The sequence below is a fragment of the Panthera leo genome, chromosome F3, assembly GCF_018350215.1.
Source record: "Panthera leo isolate Ple1 chromosome F3, P.leo_Ple1_pat1.1, whole genome shotgun sequence".
NCBI classification, from domain to species: Eukaryota; Metazoa; Chordata; class Mammalia; order Carnivora; family Felidae; genus Panthera; species Panthera leo.
Genome location: NC_056696.1, coordinates 48360013 through 48380012, shown reverse-complemented (window position 1 = coordinate 48380012; position 20000 = coordinate 48360013). Strand labels below are relative to the sequence as shown.

Sequence of the window (20000 nt, the reverse complement as noted above, 5' to 3'; positions counted from 1 at the left end):
CCCCTAATGTAGACTTCATGTAATTGGTCCTTTAACCTATAGGCCTAATAACTACACAAACCTATTAGAGATATTTCGATACATTTCAGGATTTTTATTTTGGGGGACAAAACAATAACATCGTGATGCTCCTGATGCTGGTTTTCACAGAGAATCTAGTTGCTTTAGTAAGAAAGGGTTTTCAAACTTATTAGGCCCCACCTGCTTTTGAAATATGACATACTCCATCCCATGGATGAACTGAAGGCAGAGCCATGGAAGGGCACTATCTGGAATTATCAACTCAAAGATTGGTGAAACTACTAACTCCTCTATGACACATTCAAGTATTAGGCTCAACTCTGATTCCCTCATGACAAAAACACTAACTTTCACTCTTACCAGCTTCTGGGTATGCAAATTACATTCTAAGAAAGACATTAATCATGATTTTTAAATCTCAGAGCATATTAGGGGTGAAGAAAAGTACAGAATCTTGTCGGGTTGTGTGTTCATTCTGTTAAAAGACTGTTTTACCAACTAAAGTTAAATGAAACCCTGCTCTTCTGAAAGAAAGAAAAGTAAGGAAAGGAGAGTGGGGGGTGGGGGGAGGCAGGTATCACACTTCCTCAAAAACTGGCAACAATTACAGTGCTAAGACTTTTCATTTTTTCCAATTACTCATCACACCCTTTGCCACATAGCATTTAACTTATTAGTGTTTTTTCCCTTTCTTTTTTTTTTTTTTTTTTTTAATTTTTTTTTTCAACGTTTTTTATTTATTTTTGGGACAGAGAGAGACAGAGCATGAACGGGGGAGGGGCAGAGAGAGAGGGAGACACAGAATCGGAAGCAGGCTCCAGGCTCCGAGCCATCAGCCCAGAGCCTGACGCGGGGCTCGAACTCACGGACCGCGAGATCGTGACCTGGCTGAAGTCGGACGCTTAACCGACTGCGCCACCCAGGCGCCCCTTTTTCCCTTTCTTTTAAACTTACCACCGATTTACGATTTTGTGAGGTAAGCAACAGGTTTACACCTTTTACAAATTTAATAATTAAGGTATCTTGTTGACTGAAAAAAAACAAACTTGGAGTAATACACAGAACTATTCTTCTGTGGTTTTTTAAAGCATTTCTCTTATTTCTTAAATTTCTAAAGCCTAAGTATGAAAGTTTTTATGTATAAATGTTTAGCTAATAATAATTAACAATTCTTATTATTAATAGCATACAGTGGTGGTGTTGCATCCACACAACTCCTGAAACAGAATGCTACGGGCACCAGTGACAGTCACAACAAAGTTTATTACAATGAGAGGCAAGGCCGACCGATCGGGACCAACACTCTTGATAAGAGTGCGGCCCCGAACAGCCGGGGGACAGAGTTTTTATAACCGATCACATCGTTTTATCATCACCTGGGAACAGAACAAAGAAACAGGTTCCAGATGAGTTAGAAACAGTTGCCTAATGAGGTGTTTACTTTAGACTTTCTGCCTCTAAGTTGCAACCAGTGGATCTCCTTGACCCTGCCTCTGATGCTCTTTTCTTTGAACTTTTGTTGCCTTAATTGGTGAAGCCTAATTTACAAGGGTATGAGGCACAGTTTACCAGAGCAAAGCAAGGCTGTTATCTCTTAACCTTCAGTGTCAACACAAAGCTGTTATTTTTCAAGCTAAGCATTAGCTCTACACTACGATTTAACCCTTACAGTGGGGAGGGGGCAGAATTGTAGCTGGGAAGACTCTTGCTTTCCAAATTCTACTTTTGATATCGCTAGAAACTTGTGTTTTTTTGTTTGCCTTCTTCTGTAATTTTTTTTTTTAATACAAAAAGTTCTAAAACCACACTCAGAACCTCTACCACGAATGTGTTCAGAGAACCTCTCCAGTAGAGGGCATGGTAGATTCAACATTGAAAATGTATATTCTCAAGCAAAACAAACGGTGGTTTTGCTGTGCAGTCTTTACAACCTATTGCATTGTTTCTCTCTCCACCACAGAATGGAAAATATGTGTCATCTTAATATTGAGCAATCCCTTTTACCTAAATGCCACTTGCAACAACAACAAAAAACAACAAAGGGAAGTCATCAAACATTGTAGCTTTTGTTTGGCTACAATGTCTGCTGCCTTTATAAAAGACATTAACATGGCAGCTTTTTGACTGAAGAGTTTCTCAGCCTGCAGTAGGTATTGCCTTAACTCTTAAAATTACCTAGACATACAGAAATGATAAATCAATATGCATTCGGATTTATCAATTGACCTCATAATTCTCAGGAAAAAAATAATTTGCTGCTACTTAGCATCAGTTGTCAATCTGAAATGGTTTATGAAAAAAGTGAATAAATACCAGAAACATCTAGAATAGTCTACATTTAGACCAATTGCTTACATGGGTACATATATATGCACTTTTGTGAATATATTGAGATGATTTAATTTCCCTGGCTTGGAGATCTCTGGAAAAGTTTAAATGGAAAACTGTTTACTTTCCTTATTTATTATCCAGAGAGAAATTATTAAGTATCTGTCATGAGCTCCAGACGTTACAAATCTCTGGGACATTATTTTGATACTTTAATAGTAATTACACATTTATAACCTAATTAACTCTGAGTTAATCCTTCAATGATTTTTCTACCTTGAATGGCTATGCTTCTAGATATTTCCTTTTTCACACAGATGCAAATTAATAATACCAAACTTGTGTACTTTAGAATTTACAAAGGCCCATCACAAGAGTCAGGTAACATCTAAAGAGATTGGCAAGAAAGATACATTACTCTTTTTTTTTTTTTTTTTTTTTTTTTTTTCCAACGTTTTTTATTTATTTTTGGAACAGAGAGAGACAGGGCATGAACGGGGGAGGGGCAGAGAGAGAGGGAGACACAGAATCGGAAACAGGCTCCAGGCTCCGAGCCATCAGCACAGAGCCTGACGCGGGGCTCGAACTCACGGACCGCGAGATCGTGACCTGGCTGAAGTCGGACGCTTAACCGACTGCGCCACCCAGGCGCCCCGAAAGATACATTACTCTTAACACAAATGAGAAACTGGGGCTCAAGGAGGTGTGATGAGACAGTCCCAACAGTTACTTAGCATTTATTGGTTAAGCTGAGACTCTAATTAGGTCTCCAGACACAAGTCCAGCTCTGTCTCCTTGCTGCCTCTTTGTCAGAACTCCTGGCCATTCCACTATGAATGAATTCTACCATCCAAGGTTCTAAGTGAATGATGTATTAAGGTTCAGAGTGGCAAGAAAAAGCCAATGCCTATTTATTACACGTATTTAATAAATAAGCATTGAATCATCAGAAAGTGAAAATAGATGGAAATAGATGGAAAGTTCTTTTAGAGATAAAGAGTGCATGCATGAAAAACATAACGTTCTTACATTTCACAAACCTGCTTTAAAGTATTTGTTACTAAAATCTAAATGATTTTCCTTTCCATAATCAAGTACCTAGCTGTTCTCTTTGGTAATCATTGCAGATTTTACCCTACAAGCCAAACTTGTTGTTCCAACTTCTGGCAACTCACATTCAGAAGTTTAAACTAGTTCCAATTTTCTTTTAGCAGTGCTAACGCAAAGTATCGAGAATATCTATAGCCTAATCAATGCATTGCTGTTAATCTTATTATCTACTTAGATGCTTAATTGGGGAACCATTTGAATATTCCATTGCACAGTGCTAATGTTACCTGAAGTCAAATAATTTTGTTGAGGTTATCTATTTGTCCTTCCCAATCAAAACATTTAAAGCCAGCTACGGTAGAGGTGATTTTTGAAGAATTAACAAATTAAAGTTATTAAACTACTAACGTCTCCTCCTCCTCTCTACCCCCCCCAACCCCCCCCCCCCCCCCCCGCACCTTGCAAGTTATTAAGTGTTCTGGTAAATTCTAAGCAATCAGGAATGACTCATGAGGAAATCCTGCATCCTTGCACTCTGAAAGTACAACGATTCTGGCGCATTACAGCTGCGAGGTCTTGGTGTTTCCCTCCCTCTATCGCATCATAAAGCGATCTGTGATTTCTGCTCTGGGAGAAGCAGCCAAGGACTCCGGAGAAATAGCTCGCAACCCCATGGACAGATACGATCCCAATCACGTTATCTTTTGGTGATCAAAAGTGCACACCCAGTAAAAAAAAAAAAAAAAAAAAAAAAAAAACTGTCGTCTCAGAAAGTCACTTTCTCCTGTTCCTTCCCTGTTTTGTTGTTCATTGCCAAAAGTGTTCAAGACGCCCCGGCAAGCTGCAGAGGAGGTCACACCACCTGCCCCTCGAATCGTCACTGTTCCTCCAACGTTTCCTCCCCCCAAACTAAACAGAGTCGCAGACAGGAATAGGTGAGGGTCTCCCACGGCCTCAGTTTACAAACCAAGAAATGAGGCGAAAACAACCTTAATTCGAAATAAGGCAATTGCACTCTGGTTCGCAACAAGCAACTTTCCCTGCCAGCCAGGGAATCCTCGCTCCCGAACGCGGCCAGGAGCAGGCTGGCGGCGGGGAGGGGAGAAGACGGCGAGCGCCCCCGCCGGGCCCGCAGCCAACTTTGGCTCCCTGCCGTCGCCGGGGGCCGCCACCGCAAGACGAAGGTCGCTGCGAAAGGTCTTTGATCCCACACCAAACCCCGCAAGCCGCCGCGTCTGGCCCGAGTGCGCACGAAGCCAGGGCCGTAGACGTCAGCAGGCCTCGCTTCGAGACCCTTCGCGGGCCACCCGGCCTGCCACAGGCCGGGGCTGCCCCCGCCCCCTGCCCGTCTGCAACCGGCCAATCGGTGCCCGCTGAAGGCGGGACCGGAGGCGTGAGGCCCCGCCCCCTCGCCTCACCTCCTATAACCGCGGCGGCGCGCGCCCGGCCGCACTCAGCGGCGTCCCCGGCAGGAGGAGGAGAATGCAAAGTGCCATGTTCCTGGCTGTCCAGCACGACTGCGGATCCATGGACAAGAGCGCAGGCAACAGCCCCAAGAGCGAGGAGAAGAGGGGGAAAATGAAGCGGACCCTGTGAGTACGGCTTTCTTCTCTCTCCCACCACCCGCTGCGGACCTAGCTCTGCGGGTCTGCTGCAAACGCGACACATTCGGGCTCGGTTTTGACATAGGAAACTATGAAACCTTTGCCTCTGCAGGAAAAAATATTTTTTTTTCCATATATATGTATGGGAAAGGTCAATTTGCTAAGTAAGGTTAAATCTGTGTGTTATGTGCCGATTTTGTGACGTGAGCGAAGGACTCTCGGGTAGTTTAGCAACTGAAAAAAATATTCTTGAAACGGAGACAATGGTAGATGCGCCTAAGAAATTGCGAGCTGGCTTTTTGTCCCCTGAATTTAAAATAACATCAGACAATCCTGCAGCTGAAGCGCATCCCCAGAATTGGTACCTTGCGTTGTATGTTTTGATCAGCTTGTGGGATGGAGATATTTCGGCTGGTTCTGAATATTTTCGTTTTAAAATCGTTTTTGTTTTTTAAAATTAAACGGCATATCATTCAGGAACGTCGGTGGAGCATGCATCATCTGCTTAAAATGAGTGCTGTGGTGGGAGTAGGGGGCTCAGTCTCTCTCTCTTTGTCTCTCTGTCTCTCTCTCTCTCACACACACACACACACACACACTTCACTGCGTCTAGTGTGGTCCAGAGCCTCCTGCTCCAAGGGTAGGAGGGAAATCAGTACCCGCTGGCTCCAGGCAGTTTCATCAAGTGTGAAATGTCTCAGAATTGTAATTAAGGCTGCAGAAAAACTACTGCCTTTTTGGGCCAGAAATAGCGTCTGCCATTTGAAGTATGCAAACTAAATTCATTTAAATACCCTAGTAATTTTAGGTAGTTTTATCCTCAGTTATAAAAGTAGTATTTATGTTCAAATGCATGAATGAAAGTAATTGTGTTCAGTGCATAGGTGCTAGGTTTAAATGTTAAATGAGTAAGACCGACTTGAAGAGGTCTTATTTTGTCTTATATTTAGTTGGTCGCTACTGAGTGACTTTATTTGGTAAAAATGCCTTCAGCTGCAGGAGCAATTTCAAATGTTAGGTTTGTTTGTTTGTTTGTTTGTTTAAGATTAAAAGATTGGAAGACCCGTTTGAGCTACTTCTTGCAAAATTCATCCTCTCCTGGGAAGCCCAAAAATGGCAAGAAAAGCAAACAGCAAACCTTCATCAAGTAAGTTGAAAGTCTTATACTTGCCAATGTGAATAGCGAGCTGCTGAACTGGACAGGGGAAGTGTGAAGTGCACAAGCTGATGCAAACCTTCTTTTGCAGGCCTTCCCCTGAGGAAGCACAACTGTGGTCGGAAGCATTTGATGAGCTGCTAGCCAGTAAATGTAAGTTAACCTGTTGAATTTGATCTACTTCAAGTATCACAAGAGCCTAGAAAGGTGCTCACATGACAGAAGAGCAGATTGCCCAAGGGGAATTCAACGTTACAATCACTAGTACTCTAAGGCCTATCCTTCTCCTTTATTTCTATTGAACCATGGGCAAGTGTGGTTTATTCACTTTACATAAATCAGCCTAGATTGTACTGGCAGTGGCTCTTCCTTAAGGTTGAATCAGCGTTTCCACTGCATGCAATGTTACCAGGAGGTTTAGTTCCCAGAGAATTTATGGCTCCCCTATAAATATTTACATTAACAGCAAAGTTATTTATATTTCTGTAGCAGTGTGCCAACTTAAGCATTTTGCCTGCTAGAAATTTAGCTTTTAAAGATCTAAATTCTGAGGATTAGAGGCTGGAATGAAATCTAGAAAATTGCTATCATCCAGAAATAATAAAATATGGGCGGGGCGGGGGGGAATGGTAGTTCTGGGAAACAAAATAGAAGAGATTAATTGGTCACTCAATTCACATTCTGTGTGCTTTCTTCTCTGCCCCCCCCCCCCCCCCCAGATGGTCTTGCTGCATTCAGGGCTTTTTTAAAATCTGAATTTTGTGAAGAAAATATTGAATTCTGGCTGGCCTGTGAAGACTTCAAAAAAACCAAGTCACCCCAAAAGCTGTCCTCAAAAGCAAGAAAAATATATACTGATTTCATAGAAAAAGAAGCTCCAAAAGAGGTAAAGGGGAAAAAAGTTCTTCATTTCAGAGTATTTTGAACATTCTTAGCACCGAAACAGAAGACATAAAATTTAATTAAGGGGTGGGGGGAGTAAAAATGTTTTTCACTTAATTCTTGTTTTCAGTTAGGTGAATTTAATTTCTTCAATGACTTGGCTAGTTGGCTAGTGAGGCTAATCACACATTATAGCTTTTCCTTTTTGTTTTCAAATATTAAATCGGTATCAATCTATAACTCTGAATATGGATTAAACCACTTTTTTTTTTAAATTTCAGATAAACATAGACTTTCAAACCAAAACTCTGATTGCCCAAAATATACAAGAGGCTACAAGTGGCTGCTTTACAACTGCCCAGAAAAGGGTCTACAGCTTGATGGAGAACAACTCTTATCCTCGTTTCTTGGAGTCGGAATTCTACCAGGACTTGTGTAAAAAGCCACAGATCACCACAGAGTCCCATGCTACATGAGCTGAAAAAGGGAGCACAAAAGTGGAGGACATTTCATTTTTTTCCTAAGGGGACAGGCTGTGACCTGCCAAAAAGACTGACCTTGAATTTAGCCTGGGTGTTCAGGAAACATCACTCAGAACTATTGATTCAGAGTTAGATAGTGAATCAGGAAGCTGGTAACTGTCTAGGAGAAGCTTGTATTCTGACGGCTTCCATAGCCATGTCAGGAACACAGGGAGAAAGTGGTCTAAATGTGGTGTGTCTCACACTGGAAAGAGGCATGTGAGACTAAAAGTTCTCATAAAAGGTATGATACGATACTGCTGGTCCAAGAGCGTTTAAAATCAATAGATCTGGGATTATGTGGCCTTAGCTAGCTGGCTGTATATCTTTCCCTAAATCAGTCCATGTTACCACATAGTGGTTTTAGTTTTAGTTATTTACGAGTAAGTAATATTAAAATGTTTACTGTGTGCAAGGGTGTTGAAGTTCTTATGACTACAGATCATCAGTACTGTTATCTCATATAACACTAAAACTGAAATGGTCTATGTTTGAATTGTTAAATGGTGTGTGTAATAGAATGAGTGTTGCTGTGTAGAAAACTACATTGTCCATTTTGAGTGCCAAAAATTGTCCTGAAGGCAGCTAAACTTTGATGTGGTCTTTGAATACTTTTAATAAATTAATTTTGATAATTAATGTCATTGAATATTTGGCTCAGATGTAACAGTTTTGTTTTTTGTTTTTGTAGCTGGGGGGTTGGTTAAATTGGAAAAATGGCAGATACAAGGGACACTTCTTTCCAGTAAAGAGAGAGAGAGAGATCATAGGTGATGTGCCTGTTCAATGAGAATTGACAGTGCTCAGAAATGAGAAGTGATAGGAGTATGTCTTCCCTGCAATTATCTCTTTTTTTAAACCTAATAAGCAGTATGTGGACCAAGAAAAGTCAGACCACCTCCTCAGAACCACCCTGGGATCAAACTTTCTAATATAATCTTGTAAAAAAAAATAAAGCTTCTTGCTAACAAAAGGCATGACCTTAAAGCCCTTCATGGGTATCTAGTAAAGGCCAGCTAAGTATCAAAAGTGAAATAATGTAATGGACACAAAACACCAGAATTATTCACATAACTCAGCTTCTCAAGTGAAAAAAAGAATCCAAAGAAGGTGAATATAGGCCCGCCTTTTTTATTTCCCTTGGTTCTGAGTGCCCCCCCCACAGGGTACTGGCATGAACTTCCAAGATGCATGCCTGCAATTGCTCACTTCCATGATTGATACAAAATCAAGACCTTCCTGATTCACCTGCCTTCATCTGGCCAGTAAAGAATCTGGTTAGGTTACTTTGTCAATGATGAAGGCAAGCACACTTTTGTTTCTTAAACTTAATCAAATGGTTATTTAAAAAAGTAATACACTTCTGTAGGCTTCTCTTCCAACCTACTTGATCACAGCCTTAATTCTGGGAAGGTGTGAGAGCCCTCATCTTAGATTTGCAAAACCTGAGCTGAAGTAATAATTTCTCATAGCTTCATGACCTTGGGAGTCCTCATCTTCCCTGGTTCCTCAATTTATACCTTCCTGTCTTTCCCACTGCCTGTGAGGTAGTAAGGGGCTTTAGAAATTGTAAAGTACCTAAAAAAGCATTCTGATTTGCCAAAAGAAAAATTGACATGCCCCCCCCCACCCATAGTTTAAATATGGTTTTCATGGTGTTTGCACTGATTTTCATTTTAGCCAAAGTTTCTGGTACCAGCAGACATTAGTTCCATGAAAGACCACCTCGTCCACTCCTTCATCACCAGCAGCCAGGATAACACATAATAGGTACTCTGTAAATAGTTGTTGAATAAATAAATGTGAAGGGTCATTGAAAGAGACATTTCTTAAGCAAATATGTCATATCTGCACAAGCCTTTATTTGGAAAGGTTTTGGCCAACAGAGAAACTCAGCAGTCATGCCATATATTCAACTTGTCACCAAGTCCTATTTATTTTACCTCAAATATAGTTCTAGCCTGCTTTCCGTGGCCACCCGGATCAAAGATGCCAACACCTGATGCCTGCACGACTGTGATGGTCTCAACTCCCCTCATTCTTACCCATACCCCCACATGTCCCCTGCTTTTAAACTCTGGGAATTTTTTTCAAAACATAAGCCTGATCTTGTGTCTTCTTGCTTGTAAACCCTTGACAGGTCTTCCAAACAATTAGAATTAAAGGTATTATCCCTAATATGGCCAAACCCCTTGCATGGTTTGACCCCTTCTTCCACTCCAACTTTGTCTTTGCCATGTTTCCCCAGCTCTCTCTGCTGGACACACTGGCTTACTTCTATTCCCTTGCAGATGCCTGCCTCTGGTCCCACAGGACCTTTGCACGTAATAGTCCCTCCGTGTGGAATGCAATTTTAGTTCTTATTCATCATTCATAGGTCAGTGCAATTGTCGCTTCCCCAGGGGTACCCTCCCTGACCTCCTTACCGAGGTCAGATCCCTTTTTAGGCATTCTCCTAGCACCAGGTTCTCTAATTTAGAGTCTTAATAAAGTTCTCATTAATTTGTATGATTATTTGATAATTCTCTGACTTCTCCCCCAGACTGTGGATAGCACAACTTGAGGGCTGTGTCTTTTTCTGCTCGTTGCTGAATCCCAACACTTGGCACCTTGCCTGGCACGCAGTGGAAGTTGAGTAAATCACTATTGACTAAATGAAGGAGCATTAAAAGGTCTTGTAAGCAAATTTTGGTGAAACAAGAAGTATCTACCAATACACAAGGAAATAAATACAAGATTTTAAAAGGCCCATTGGCTCAAATGTCTGAAAATACCTGCAGAGTTTTTCCCTTGGCAAAAAGTAAAGACCTCTTACTCAGCATGTTCTCTGTAACTTTTCGTCTCTAATTGAGGGAGAAGCCAGATTATGGTAACAAAAAACAAACGTTTTGACTTTTTCATGGCTGCTAAAAGCACAGGCTTTTTTCAGGTGGTATTTTCCAATGTTCTCTAGTGTGGAACAAACAGAAATAGATTTAAGATTGGAAGCCACATACCTCCACAAATAAATATTACTTAATGTTCCAGTTTCTCAGAGTTCATACATTTTGGATCTAGAGGCTATTTATTTTGATAATATTTCATATTTTCATATATTTTAACCTCAGGAGCATTTCTAACTACAGCAATTTCATGAGGGAAAAATAGAAGAAATTGTGTATTATCTGTCATGTGAGCACAGAGAGGCAATATATGAGTTTCAATGAGATGGCTTAAAGCGATCACTCAAAATTTCATAGGAAATGGGGCTTTGGGAGAGGGTTGGTTTGTTTTACCACAATGTTTGATCAGTGCTGGCAATGAGTCTCTTACAGACGGGGATGCATTGTGCATTTGTCCTAGGAAAGCCCCGTCCTATATCAGGCACCACCCTATTTCTAACTTTGTTTTCCTGTGTTATCCCAAAAACCCAGATAAAAAAGGAGGTAGTCTGACTTTATGGAGAACATGGCCAGTATTAAACAGTGAGCTTTGACCTATACAGAGATTTCTGTGTGTTGGCTTAGATGTCTTTTGACAACTTTGGAAAACAAGTTTCTGTGTTGTTGTCAATGGCAAAGAAATGAGGTTTATCTTGTTTTTGGCATTCTAGCTAAGGAGTAGCTTGGAGTTGCCTGAAGTGACAATAACAAACCAAAAGAGCTTCTACTGTGACCCGAAGAATGAAAAAAAAGAATCACCTTCAGGGTAAGAAGTACATGGTAGCCTAAGGTGTTAGGATTAAACAAAGACCTGATAATTAACCATTTGGGGCCCATGATCCAGCATGACCAGACCACACTCTTTGTGGAGGATAAGGCCCAGGAAGGGTATAGAAGAATAGCCCAGGACCAGGTGATACAGGGTTTTGAATATTAAAGGTTGGGATTTTATCCTGAGGCAATAAATATCCATCTCAATTAAAATGTATGAAAATGACTTGGGTGGCAATTTGGAAGATGAATCAGAGGCAGAGAGATGAGCTGGGAGACAGTACCAATAGCCCAGACGAGAAATGCCACACGCCTAAACCAGGACAAAGCCACCAAATAAATAATTCAATGTGACAATAGCAGATTATACTACCAACTGTATGCAGAACACTACACCATAGAGAGAATAAATATCAAGACATGTAAGACATACAGCCTGTCCTCTGAGAGGCACTCATTAAACATCTCATGAGATAATATACAAAAGTTAAAACATAAGGTGGGCTATGACTGGTGATTCATTACCAAAATGCAAATACCTTTAGCTGGAATCAACCAAGGAACAAAGGAAAGGGGCATTTTTGATGAGGTTTAAAGAACGAGTAGATCTCATAAGGATGAAGGGGCGAATACTGAGGATGAGAGAAACAGCTTAAATAAAGGGGAAAGCAAGATCAGATCTTGCGTTGCACTATGACATTTTTGCAGGCAGACATTTTTTGTGGGGGTGTATATTTGAAAGCTATTTTGTCGATTTGTTTTTTTGGCAACCATTCACGAAGGGTTTCTCTGGGCAAGGAAGATGTGAAGGAGTAAAAGCAATGGTCATCTACTGAGAAAGAAAGGAAGAGAAAGGCTGAAAGCTCAGGCTCAGAACTAAAAGCTACACTTTATTTTTCTTAAAAACAGGTTTCGGTAAGACCATCAACCAGCCTAGTCATCAGGCTCAATGAAATCTTCCTTCAGGGCATCCCAGCCGAACTTACACACCGTGATCATCACTCTCAACCAAACTTACACACCGTGATCATCATTCTCTCAACCGGATCTGAGTAGACCTCAGGTTTTGGGTCCTGCTTCGAATGTACTCACTAGACTACCATGTGAACTTTGATGGCTTCATGATACTCTCACAACCAGATCTCTCTGGCATCTCCCAAAATCGAGGTAAACTCCAATACCTGAGCCTAAATCTTCTCCACTATTTGTTTTTTCTGCCCATCCTGTCTTATTTCTCACCACTGACCAGAAGCAATCTGTGCTGAATTTTCTTATTGGTCCTGAGATATATTATCTTCCTCCCATTATTAGGTCAAATTGTTGCCCTTGCTTAGAACTGCTCTCCTTCAGTTAAACTTGACTCCTTTCTCAAGACGCAGATCAAGTTTCACCTGCGTGCAAGATTGCCAAGGGTGTGTCCATCTTATCTGCCTACTAAATGGTTGATAACTGGACCATTTTGGTTTATTCTACTTGATTTTCAGAGTAACTACTAAGGGTCCAAACATGGAGGATAGTCCACATTGATCACTGATTGATTAACTGATTAGCCCAAGAATTAATTGATTGATTCACAAACTCTTCCATAAAAATGCATGCAGTGATCTAAATGATTTCATTTAAATTTGCTAAACTCACTTGCAAAAAAAGAGAAAAAATGTTCAGGAGTATGGAAAGCTTTTTAGTCTGGCTCTACATTTTTGCCTTGCAAATTTAAAGGAAAAAAAAAAACTAAACTATGTGGATCTTGGATAAGATCCTAACATCAGATTTTCTGGAATCTCAAGTTAATCTGATATTTATATGGTTTAAAAAGTACACTGACCTATATGGAAGCTTCCCTTAGGAGTGAGGCTTGTGTGTTTATTTAGCTGGTGTATATCTTAGACATGTACAGACGTCATATCAAAATCAAAATAAATGAAAAAGAGAGAAGGGCCAAATAGGAAAGTGAGAAGAAACTATTTGCTGCCGTCTGCTTTGGGATGAGAAGGAACTTGGTTTTCTTGGTTGTTTTCTATTTTAATGCATTTGCAGCATCCAGTCTCATAGGCCATTCTGCTTCCATCCCAAATCATTCTCTCAGTCTTTAGCTTTGGAATGCAACCACAAGTTTTCTACGATGAGTGCATTTTGAAACTGCAATATTGTAAAAGCTAAGAAAAGTATGCAGTTTATATGACCTGTGGTGAAGTTTGAGAAAAACCAGACATAAAGCTTTGGTTTAACAAACAGGTGGTGCTCAGTAGACCTTTGCCCTTCTTGCAGGGAAGCTTATGACGTTAAGACTCCATTTGGCACAAACCAGTGCATTCTCATACAGAGTGATTTTACAGAAGTGGCCATTGAGCATAGTAACCTCAGTGTCAGGACTTAAGCTCCACTCCTCCCTTATTTCTTCTACTTCTGTTTTCAGATTCCAGAACCTCACAAACCCTAAGCACTCTACAGAAGTGGTGCAAATAACATGATTAACATTTTAGGACAGTTAATTACAATAATTTTAAAAATAATTTTGGTCATGACTGCCTGAGTGGCTCAGTTGGTTAAGCATCTGACTTTAGCTCAGGTCATGGTCTTGCAGTTCAAGAGTTCAAGCCCCGCGTTGGGCTCTGTGCTGACAGCTCAGAGCCTGGAGCCTGTTTCAGATTCTGTGTCTCCCTCTCTCTCTGCCCCTCCCTTACTCACGTTCTGTCTGTCTCTCAAAAATAAATAAACATTAAAAAAATTTTTTAATAATTTTGGTCATCATAAAACTATTTTTTTTAAAGTCAATGATTCATCTACTGTTTAAAATGTTAATATTAATGAAGTATCTCTAAACTTTGAGTCATTTTTTTATCCAGAGAATGTAGAAAGAACCCAGAAACAACATTGAATATAAAATCAGAAAAGTAGTACTGTCCAGTAAAAAAAATAATATAATATGCCACATATATAATTTTTAATTTTATAGCCACATTAAAGTATATAAAAAGAAACAGAAGTTAACTTTAACGATATATTTTATATAACCCAGTATACTCAGAATGGTGTCATCATTGCAACATATATATTGCAATAATCCATACAATAAATTATTAAAGAAATATGTTATATATATATATTTTTTTCTTATTACGTCTTCAAAATTAAGTCTTCAAATTAAGTCTTATTAAGTCTGATGTGTGTTTACACTTACAGCATATTCAAATCCACACTAGCCACATTTCAGTAGCCACATGTGGCCAGTGGCTTCCTTATTGGAAAGCATTGTAGGAAAGGCTGAGTCTGAGATGATAGCCCATAAACCAAAATAAATTTACACTTTCTGTCTTATTTTTTTCCAATACTCAAAATACATTTCATAGCAGTGGTTCTCAAAATTATTTGCCACCATGTTGCCTTTAATTAGGAAAAGTATCTTCTACTTACTATATTCAGGCAATCAAGCTGGATTGCCTGAGTTCAAAACCCCTACCTCCATCTCTTAAAGGCTGTGTGACCAAACATGTGCATATCTTAGAAACTTTTAACTTCACTGTCTCCCATCTATAAAACAGAGGAGTAATAAACTCCCTTACAGGTTTTTTAAAATATAATTTATTGTCAAGTTAGCTAACATACAGTGTATACAGTGTGCTCTTGGCTTCAGGAGTAGATTCCCATGATCCATCACTTACATAAAATACCCAGTGCTCATCCCAACAAGTGCCCTCCTCAGTGCCCATCACCCATTGTCCCTGCTCCCCCGTGCCCCCACTCCCTTCCACCCTCAGTTTATTCTCTGTATCTAAAAGTCTCTTATGGTTTGCCTCCCTCTCTGTTTGTAACTATATTTTTTTTCTTTCCCTTCCCCATGGTCTTCTGTGAAAGTTTTTCAACTTCCTCATATGAGTGAAAACATATGATATCTGTCTTTCTCTGACCGACTTATTTCACTTAGCATAATACCTTCCAGTTCCATCCACATTGTTGTCAATGGCAAGATTTCAATCTTTCTCATTGCCAAGTAGTATACCTCATCCTTTTTATCCATTCATCCATCAATGGACATTTGGGCTCTTTCCAGAATTTGGTTATTGTTGATAGCACTGCTGTAAACATTGGGGTACATGTGCCCCTATGAATCAGCACTCCTGTATCATTTGGATAAACTCCTAGTAGTGCTATTGCTGGTTTCAAGAATAATTCAATTTTTAATTTTTTGAGGAAATTCCATACTGTTTCCCAGAGCGACTACATAAGTTGCATTCCCACCAACAATGCAAGAGGGTTCCCATTTCTCCACATCCTCGCCAACATCCGTTGTTTCCTGAGTTGTTAATTTTAGCCACTCTGACCAGTGTGAGGTGATATCTCAATGTAGTTTTCATTTGTATTTCCCTCACGATGAGCGATGTTAAACATCTTTTCGTGTGTTTGTTAGCCATTTGGATGTCTTCTTTGGAAAAATGTCTATTCATGTCTTCTGCCCGTTTCTTCACTGTATTTTTGGATGTTGAGCTTGGTAAGTTCTTTATAGATTTTGAATACTAACTCTTTAAATATATCATTTGCAAATATCTTCTCCCATTCCCTTAGTTGCCTTTTAGTTTTGTTGCTTGTTTCCTTTTCTAGGAAGAAGCCTTTTATCTTGATGAGGTCCCAATAATTTATTTTTGCTTTTATTTCCCTTGCCTTTGGAGACGTGTCAAGTAAGAAGTTGCTGCAGCCGAGGTCAAAGAGGTTGTTGTCTGTTTTCTCTTCTAGGATTTTGATGGTTTCCTGTCTCACCTTTAGGTCTCCCATGCCTTAGCCTCAGCAGTCAGACAACAAAATGAAATAAAAGGCATCCAAATTGTCAAAGAAGAAGTCAAACTTTCACTTTTTGCAAATGACATAACACTCTATATGGAAAACCCAAAAGACTCCACCAAAAAACTGTAAGAACTGATACATGAATTCAGCAAAGTCGCAGGATATAAAATCAATGTACAGAAATTGGTTACATTTCTACACACCAATAATGAAGCAACACAAAGAGATATCAAGGAATTGATCCCATTTACAATCCCACCAAGAACCATAAAACACTTAGGAATAAACCAAACCAAAGACGTAAAGGCTCTGTACACTGAAAACTAAAGAAAGCTTATGAAAGAAATTGAAGAAGACACAAAGAAATGGAAAAGCATTCCATGCTCATGGATTGGAAGAACAAATATTGTTAAAATGTCAATACTACCCAAAGCAATCTACACATTCAATGTAATCCCGATTAAAATAGCACGAGCATTCCTCTCAGAACTAGAACAAACAATCCTAAAATTTGTATGGAACCACAAAAGACCGCAAAAAGCCAAAGTAATGTTGAAAAAGAAAACCAAAGCTGGAGTTATTACAGTCCCAGACGTTAGCCTGTACACAAAGCTGTAACCATCAAGAGAGTATGATATTGAAACAAAAACAGACACATAGACCAATGGAATAGAATAGAGAACCCAGAATTGGACCCACAAATGTATGGCCAACTAATCTTTGACAAAGCAGATAATCTTTTCCATTATCCAATGGAAAAAAGACAGTCTCTTTAGCAAATGGTGCTGGAAGAACTAGACAGCGACATGCAGAAGAATGAAATTGGAGCATTTCTTACACCACACACAGGTTTTTTTTATTTTTTATCAAATTAAGTGGATTGATACATGTAAAGTGCTTATGACAGTGTTAGCAAATGATGTTTAATAATAATATTATTTAACAGTTACCTATTAACACTACTTTGTATCATTTTCTAGACATGATGGAGATCAGCAAATATTGTTGACTGGAAGGCTACTATCGCAGTTAATATGAAACTCCTGACTTGAATGAACCAGTTTCTCAAAAGAAAGAACTCCTTTACTCATTAGAATTATTCAAATTAGAATGTTGCTTTCATGTATTTAACAGTATTCATCCAGGTACCCAACTGAGCAATGGACAAGATATATGGTTTCTGTCATGGGTGGAGCTTCTGCTTGGGTGGATTGCTCCTGTATGCTGTCCTTGCTTTCATCTATCACTTGGATGGTTTTTGTCTGCAAGTATTAGAAAGCCCCATTCAAGCTGGCTTGAAAAATACATTAATTCAAAGATAGGGTAGATACCAGTCCTCATGCAAGCAGAGCTCCTGCTGTTACTCAGCATTCCCTTCCACTCAGTCCTCTGTACTTCAGTTTTGTCAAGAGACTGGCCTCCATTGTGGTCACAAAATGGTTGCCACTAGCACGAGGAGCAATGGACACCAAAAGATTGCCCCTCCAACTCTAGGGAAAAAAGTTGATTGCTTAAGTCTAATTAGGTCAACCTGTAGCAGTCCAGAGAAGAAATCAAGTGCCCATTGGCGGACAGCTGGATTTTTGAATGAGCATTGGTAGAGGGTATAGAATCACCAGGATCCAATACCACACTTTAGTCTAGGGGTGGGCTCATGCCTAGGGATGGGATGGGTAAGCTGAAAAAATTTAGGGTTTTGTTAGAAAGGAGGAGGTGAAACTGTGTGGTCAATCAGCAGTGTCTGTTACACAACGCTGAGAGGAACTTATAATGGTATAGTGTTCTAAAGTCACTGAAGAGACAGTCTGTGACTCAGTACACGCTTGGGAATTTCACAAAATGGGTCACTGTAAAATGAAACCCAGAACGCAAATGATTTTATCCTGACTGCATGCATTGTTGTCTTTATCAGTTCAAATAGGCTGGAAAGTATTAAATGAGCAAATAACACAAGGAACAGCTTTAGATATTTGATTTGCAACTCCACTTCCTACAATTTTGTGTGTGGAAATGTCACTTCTATGACCCACAGTTTTCTCACTCAGCTCATCTCTTAACCTCAAGTCCTAGAGAGGATCAAAGGATATAACTTGTGTAAAGGAAATTCATAAGCTTTAAATGCAAAATAGAAATCATGTTATTATCATTAACAGGAAAATTTTAAACTTTCAAGTGCTAAACAGCAAGTTTTGGCGAAGGCAGTTCTCAATCTTGTATATTTGATTTGACAAGTCTTTAGTTACTGTTGATATGATTTAATAAAGGCCTATGTTGACATATGATTTTTCATAGCTACTATGTAGACAATTACATACATTTCTTTTGAATCTGTATAAACTGTTAAAAAAAAATAAACACTTTTTCACTCAAAATGCATTCTGCAAAGATTAAAAGCAAAACATGTAAATATTCTAGGTGGGATTGAACAAAAAAAAATTTTTTTTTAAAGATTTTGTTTTTAAGTAACCTCTATACCCAACATAGGACTTGAACTTATAACCCCAAGATCAAGAGTTACACACTCTACCGACAGGGCCAGCTAGGTGCCCCTGAACAAAAATATTCTAAGGGTAAGTGTTGAATATTTTATCACATAAAGGTTCATTTTAGAAGTAGCACAATTTAATCTAGTTCAGCCTGTTTGTCTTTCAGTGATTATCTGCCCTTTTCTCCTCCTCTACCATCATTATCTCCTTTGTGTCAGGCCAATATTGCTTCAGTCTATTGCCTGTTCTCTTGGAATTAGAATTTCCTCTTTCCAATTCACCCTACATATGGAAGCAGATTATCCCTCATAAACATCAGTTTATTTAACTATGTATTGTGTTCCATTCAAAAAGTTTCATTGCAGGGCGTCTGGGTGGCTTTGTCGGTTGAGTGTTCCACTCTTAATTTCAGCTAAAGTCATGATCTCACATGAGATCTCAGTTGTGAGATTGAGCCCCCCAAGTTGGGCTCCACACTGGATGCGGATCCTGCTCAAAATTCTCTCCCTCCCCCCAACTCTTTCTGCCCCTTCCCTGCTAGCACTAGTGCTTTTTTTTCTAAAGAAACAAAACAAAACAAAACAAAAAAACAGTTTCATTTCCCTCTATTTCCTAAGTAGCATAGAAAGAGCACTGGATTGGAAGGCCACAGACGAGATTCTGGTTCTAACAGCATTAACTAACTGGTTAACATGGGGATTGTCATCTCTCAACTATTTCATGTGTAAGGAATTGACTGGAACTTTAAAGTTTTCAGCTCTAAAATCCTGCTTAGCTTTGGATATTCCTTGAAATTTATCTCTACCCTAACAATTTTAAATTTTTCCCCAAACAATCTAACATACTCATTGGTTTATTCCATCTGCTCTGCTCTCAGTCCCCATAACACAAAGCCACCATCATTTCACTCATATTGACCTCCGGTCTGGACAGGCCCCCCTACTCCATTTATTCTACCCATATCCTATTCAAGAACCAACTCATGTTCCCACAGCACACCAGTTTATTATCTCTGCCTCCAATTTTTCATTTAACAAAAATTTCCTGAGTGCCTACTGTGTGCAAAGCACTGGGGACACCACACTGAATAAAAGAGAGAGGTTCCCAGCCTCTGTGGAACTGACATTCCACCGGAGTCAATATATAATGAACAAGTGAATAAGCAAGATGCTTCTAGATTATGACAAATGCCTGTAAAAGAAATAAACTAAGTGGTGAGACAGGGAGGATTGTGTAGTGTTGTTAGATGCTCCCTGAACTTGTGTTGACTGACTGGTTAACTAAACCAAAGCCTGATTCTGCTTTGCAACAACAAATCCTCTTAAATAAGACCCATACAACTTTTTTAGCTAAGCCATAACTTTTACTAATTCCAAAATAATAGTTATCCATAAAAAGGATAATTTTTTTCACCAACATATGACATTCGGTATTTTTTAAGTTTTAAAAAATAACACGTCCATTGAGGTATTTCTCAAATC

At 39.5% G+C, this 20000-nt stretch overlaps 1 protein-coding gene across 1 annotated transcript; it reads left to right on the top strand.

Moving 5' to 3' along the window:
- Nucleotides 1-4828: 4828 nt before the first annotated feature.
- RGS2 (regulator of G protein signaling 2) lies at nt 4829-8211 on the top strand. Its single transcript, XM_042925489.1, has 5 exons — nt 4829-4991; nt 6049-6150; nt 6251-6312; nt 6879-7045; nt 7323-8211. The coding sequence occupies exons 1-5, from the start codon at nt 4882-4884 to the stop codon at nt 7515-7517; spliced, it is 636 nt and encodes a 211-aa protein (XP_042781423.1). The 5' UTR covers nt 4829-4881; the 3' UTR covers nt 7518-8211.
- The last annotated feature ends 11789 nt before the right edge of the window (nt 8212-20000 follow it).